Raw genomic sequence first — 6254 nt, 5'->3', positions numbered from 1 at the left:
TTCCCAAACTTGACTTTGTCGTGTTGATTTTCTTTCACCGATATACAACCACCACAGGCTGTGTGATTATTTCTGGACATTAGTTAATAAAAAATATTATATGACCTTATATTTGATCTCATACATCATGATCTGATCTAAGGGACTCTAGTGGCTGTGATAGAAATCTCCAGGTGGGAACAAAAGCTGCAGGAGTTTTGAAGTAGCGAAAATGATCAAAGATTATGTTGTTTTTCTTCTGAGGATATTTCTGCTGCAGACCCCTGCCGCGATCTGCCCTTCAGGCTAGTCTGTTTCCCAGAAAGAGCAGAGTACACGGTGGGTTTCTCAGGATGGTAGTCAAACTGGTCAAGCCGAAGGAGAAAGAGACTATAACAGAGCTGTCATGCTATAGTGCAAGTATACCTGTTTCTCAGAGTTTGATGTCTTTTTATCTCACATTCGGTCAAAAAATCATTTCACGAGTTCAAAAATCTGCCACCCGAGTGAGGAAAGCTCGAGTGTGGGTCATCGCAAGGTCCTGAACAAAATAGTCATCTGTCTTATTCGAAATGACTCAAACGCTCAAGTTGAAACAAGGTCTTGAAACAAGTTGATATGCACTGGAAGTGGAATTTCTCGACATATTTCTCAGGGGTGCTTTAGACTTAAGACGGGATTAATGATTTATTAAGGTAAAGATTTCTATGCAGCGCAGCCTTCGCCACTTATTTCAGCATCAAAGTGAAAATGTTTGAAGAGGGATTAGGTAGTTAGAAGATGTATCACTACCACTGTTCCAGGATTTCTAGCATCAACAGCAGCGATACCACATACTGTGGCAGAGCTCATTTCAAAACAGTTGTACCTTATGATGCTTTGCAGTAGAAGCACACGTTGAACACATAGCCGCTAATCGATCACAGCCGCCTCCAAATCAAATTACTTTTCAATAACCGGCAGGCAACAAAACAAACACGGGAGGAATTGTTCTCTTAGGCTTTGTACAAGTGACAAATGTCCTTTCTCTTTATTTATAAGTGTTTGGCTTTAGAAGGAATCGGGGAGAGGAGGAGGGGAGGTGTGAGAAAAAATAATTCATCGGTGTCTTTACAATGACAACAAAAGATGAAAGTTCCCTTTTATCAAAAGCTTTTTTAAAGATTACCTCTCTCAAGGACTCATCTCCTACAACGATTATTACCTTCTTTCAGCATGAAAAAAAGAGATATGTTTTTATGGAATGATCCTGGGTAAAATTAGTTGTATAAAAATGTAAAAATAAACTAATTATATCAAACAGTTTTGTGTGTGTGTAATCCCCTACTTAAAGCAGCAGTAGGTAGAAGTGGAGCAAATATGATTTAAAAAAAGTTATTTATATAAAACGGTCACTATATCCTGACAGTAGTGCATGAGACAGGTAATTGGAAAAACGTCATGTGCCTCTGTGTCCTCCGGTGCTCCTAATGGCATCTGCAAGATTTCACAGACTGGAGAAAAACAACCAATCAGAGCCGAGCTGGAGCCTGCTGTCTCTGAGCAGCTGTCAATCACTCGCAAACTCCGATCAAACGGTCAAACTAGGAAGCGCTGCTCGAATATAAATCAATATTCTGTTACTGTAATGCCTATTTTACAGCTAAACAGTACACTACAAGATGTTTCTGAAAACATCTGTGGATGCATAAAAGATATGGTGCTAGAGGAAAGATCAGGATGCTGCCATCTGGGCGATGGTACCGAACGACCAGGCTCAGGGACAGCTTCATCCCGCACGCCATAAAACTGTTTACCTTTATATATTTTACATACTGTTTTACAACTGTTACACCTCTGCATATATATACATATATATACATAATTACTACTTCTCTATACATACTACATTCCTGTCTACACCTCTGTGTGCATGTATTACTTCTCATCATGCATATACATACTACATCCTGTTTACATTCAGTTTTCCCATCTGAAATACTGTCGGCAATTAAATTACAAATTTACATTTACATTACTATTTTACATTTACTTATGTTTATATTTATTTTAATTGTACTACTTTATGCCTTAGATTATCATTTTGCTTTTACATTTACATGTGTGATTTCCCCTTTTATAAATATATACATATTTTATGATCACTGTTGAAAGAACCTGAGACCAAAGATTTTCATTGCCAATGGCTGCTTTGCTGGAATTGACAGATGACAAATAAAGAACCTTAAACCTTGAATATTTAGGACTCATCTACTGAGTCCAAAACAAATTTGAAAATCCAGTCTGATTGTATGAACACACCGATGTCAGGAGTTCCATCTATGTTAATTTTATACATTGCAAATACCTTATGACGTGTGTCAATTGAGGAAGTTAGAAATTAGAAATTAGATGAATAAAGTTGTTATTTCTACATGTTCTGCCGGTTGGAGTGCTCTTAGAGGCTCACGATATCATGGCTTTCCCGTATTTTCTGAGGTTTCAGTCAGAGTTTCCATGAGAGACATTTTGCTCTCACACAGCATTACCAGAAAATAATCAGAATGGGAGGAACATCCCTGAGGCACTTTCCTGTCTTACAGGTAGCCTTGAGTAGGTGGAGGGATGGTTTGTTGGAGGCTGGGGCTTTGCTGGAGCTCCTCCAGAGTGATGCGCTGTCTTGGGTCTGTGGCAAGACACCTGTGAAGCAAATACTTGACATCTGAAAAGCAAGAAAGAAAATAGGAAATCAAAAGATTAAGTGGGCATGTTGCAGTGATCCCATCAAAAACAAAAGAAATCTGAAGAACTGACACATTCTCATATGAAACCCTTTGTGTGTGTGTGTCTTACCTGCGGACAGCTTATCGTCCGTCAGGATGTCGCTCTGGATGCTGACCTGGGGGGGGTAATGTCCAACCAGCAGTGAAAGAAGGATCATGCCCAGCTGCCATACAGTGGTGGGACGGGAACAGTATCTGCGACTGTTCAACCACTCTGGAGGGGCGTACGCAGGAGTGCCTGGTACACACGGCAACAGAGGAACGGAAGGAGACCGACAGAGAGATGGAGGGAAAAGAAAGAAAAAGGATGAGATGAGAAGCTTTGTTTAAACACGAAAGTCATTATCAAGAGACGAGTGAATAGCAGAAGGCAGATATCATACCCCAGTAGTGAGTGTAGGGCATCTCCTGACAAAAGCTGCTACAACCAAAGTCAATGACATAAACTTTGGGGACACCAGAGTTGTCTTGAACCAGGACGTTCTGTAATTTAATATCCCGGTGAAAGACGCCTTTAGAGTGCATGTGGATGGCAGCGTCCACCAGCTGCTTCAGGATCAGCTGAGATAGAGAGAGAGACAGGGACAGAGTGTAAATTATGGCAATAATATACCAATAAATGAGCTACGTGTGATAGACGGGTTTCTGTGCAACGTCATCACAGAGACTAAAAAAAGCTGTTGGGCAAGTTGTTTTCTCACTTGGAGAGTAAAGCAATTAATTGACTGATATACTGTAGTATTCTGAGACTGGCATTTGTTTAATTTCTAATAAAATCAATATGAGGCCTAAAAGAATATTCAGAATCAATCCAAAGTCCCAAGTATTTAAATGTATCATGCTTTGGTTTGAGCTAAATCAAACAAATCCAGAAAATCCTCTCCCCTGATGTTTCGTACCTTTGCATCTCTTTCGTCCAGGGATCCTCCGTTGGCTAACCGGTACTTCAGGAGGTTCGTGGAGAGATATGGTCTCTCCATGACCAGTACTATCTCATGATCCAGACGGTACCAGTCCAGAAGGCACACAATAGCAGATCCTCCTTTGGATCCTGGTAGACCTGCAGTTTTCAGCATGAAGGCCACCTCAAGGATGATGTGGTAATCCTTCCCATTGCAAGGCTAAAGAAAATAATGCATATATACATACCAAGCGGTTAATGACCTGCTTTAAGTTCCAACAGCTTCGAGAAGTATAACAACCCGTTTAACAATGCAAATTGGTGTCAGTTGGTGTTCGACATCGGATCAAATTACTCACCACTTGTTGACATCTCACGTCCTTACTGGGGATGTGCTTGATGGCCACCTGCGAGACAGAGGTACAAATCATTTGGTTGGTACTTCCTGAACGTCAGTGAACGGTAAAATGAGCAAAGAGTATAGAAGCAAAGAGACAAACTGGTGTTTTTTTTTACAACAGCCGCTGCCGCCATTTTGGACTGAAAGCACTTATCATATTGATAATATTGTATTGTTCAACACCATTTCTGTAGAATATGACAAAAGAATAGAAATAATTTTGTTTTACTTTAGTACGGCACTTTTTAGGCGGACGTTTTACTGCCGTCCGATAGTCGCTTTCAGTCCAAAATGGCGGCTGCTGGGCGCTGATGTCGCAATGGAATGAACAATTGACTTTCACTTCTTGGCAATATACGTTCTTTGTAATGAGTTTGAGCACGTGTTTCCAAGACTTACTGGAAAATAGTCGTCTTTACGGTAGCCGCTATACACAGAGCCAAAGCCTCCTGCACCAATCGGATCAAGCTCTTCGTACTTGTTCTCAAAATCAGCTAAACACACACACACACACACACACACACACACAGAGCATTTTAAAACTTTATATTACTTTTCTATTTGTATTTATTCCTCATCATGAAGCTTTAGCTTTTTGTCATTTTCTTTCCCACTATCGGCTTACAGCTGCCCCTTGGGTTTGCTGAGGTGGCCATCTGATAGATGATCTCCTCCTCCGTCACGGCGCTGCTTTCCTCGCTAACGTGGGCTCCATCATTGCCCCTCTCGTTAGCGATGCTCTGTCTGTTGTTCTTTTCAGACATGATGTTGTTGAGGTCACATCTCAACCTTTTTTCGGGCCTCTCTACAGCATCATCCCCAGCCCTCCTCTTCCTCTCGCTGACATTCAGCTGCACATCGTTGCAGGTGTCAGCGGGGCGGCTGATAACCCTGGGTGATCCTGAGACATCAGCGTTGGGTGATCCTGAGATCTGTTTGTCGTCTATAAATGAGAAAAACACAATGAGACACTTTTCTTGACTGCATGCATTTAAGTGCATTTAATTCCTAATAGAGAGTCTGAGTTATGTTGCATATCTGCCTGAAAGTGTTGGAACATAACAATATTGTGTAGGAAGTAGACTTATATCCTGACAGAATTGTATCTTGAAAATAGCATGGACACTGTTTTATTATCACTTAAAGTTATTAAATGTTTTTCTATTATTATATTTAAGTTAAATTAAATTGAAAAGTCTTTCAAGTCACAGCACAGGACCACATTGGAAACAAATTTTGATGATTGGAAAAACACACACCATGACTACTGAAGGAAGTTCACACTTACCTCGATCTCCTACGCAGGAGAGAGGAATGCTGTCTTGCTCAGACTTGGAAGACATGGCGTTGCTCAAGTTTCAATCGAAATGATTCAATATAAACACCTGAAGATACCTGTCGAGTGCGTGCTAATACGTGCGTCTGTATACTGATACAGAGTTTGTCCGTGTACTGATACCGAGTGTGTCTGTGTTCTGATACGAATGCTTCTGTGGTCTGAGGTCCAAATTGTTCCATTCAGAATGTGATTGAATATTGAAAACAAGAATATGCAAATTAGAGTCTAAAGTTCCATCCAAAGTGGATTTGTTTATTTTCAAATTCTGTTTTCATTCATATTCCTCCGGTGGCTTCAGATGATTTATTTCATCATATGTGGAGTGTATGACTTTTCACCCTCTACCACAGTTACCTACAGCATACTCACTGGTGCTCCTGTGATGAGAGACAGTTTATATTCTTAAAGTGTATCTCCGTGTTTTGATGTTCAAAGAGCTGTTAAAAAAAGTGAAAGTTGACAGAAATATAAAGACTCAAGTACAGATACTCCCAAAAAATAGTACTGTAACAAAATATTACTACTTTGTTACATTACAGCACGGACCAATTTGTTGGTGAAAGGGAGATTTAGATTTTGACCTGGTGGAGGTGCTACAAGCATGTTTGATGGGAGCTGCAGAAACATCAGGATTCATCCTCTGGGAACCAGGAAATTTGGAGCAAATTTAAATCGAAAATTATTTTTTCCAAAACTTTATCATGGCTCAAAGGGTTGGCCAGAAGGAGATTTTAATGTGACGGTGTTACTAGATCAAAGGTCAGAAGGTCACTGAAATGACTAGAAATCATCTTTTGTGGACCACAAAGTCCTAGAGGCAAGAAAGTAGCAGCTGCTGCAGTTAGCAGGCTGGACCTGCATGTACCTGCTTTG

The 6254-nt window shown here is 40.5% G+C and overlaps 1 protein-coding gene across 2 annotated transcripts; it reads right to left on the bottom strand.

Annotated features, from left to right (window-relative positions):
- Positions 1-2529: 2529 nt before the first annotated feature.
- On the bottom strand, positions 2530-5573 carry LOC119497906 (serine/threonine-protein kinase pim-1-like). 2 transcript variants are annotated; one of them, XM_037786338.1, is made up of 8 exons: positions 5302-5573; positions 4668-4985; positions 4442-4536; positions 4002-4049; positions 3641-3862; positions 3125-3302; positions 2812-2979; positions 2530-2680 (listed from the first exon to the last, which is right to left on the bottom strand). In XM_037786338.1, the coding sequence occupies exons 2-8, from the start codon at positions 4804-4806 to the stop codon at positions 2556-2558; spliced, it is 975 nt and encodes a 324-aa protein (XP_037642266.1). In that variant the 5' UTR covers positions 4807-4985; positions 5302-5573; the 3' UTR covers positions 2530-2555. The 2 variants fall into 2 exon arrangements, with proteins under 2 accessions (XP_037642266.1, XP_037642265.1); XM_037786337.1 differs by having other exon boundaries at positions 5331-5572.
- Between the last annotated feature and the right edge of the window lie 681 nt (positions 5574-6254).

Source organism: Sebastes umbrosus, chromosome 12, assembly GCF_015220745.1.
Source record: "Sebastes umbrosus isolate fSebUmb1 chromosome 12, fSebUmb1.pri, whole genome shotgun sequence".
Taxonomy (NCBI): Eukaryota; Metazoa; Chordata; class Actinopteri; order Perciformes; family Sebastidae; genus Sebastes; species Sebastes umbrosus.
The sequence above is the reverse complement of the archived record's forward strand: the minus strand, read 5'-3'. Positions and strand labels throughout refer to the sequence as shown.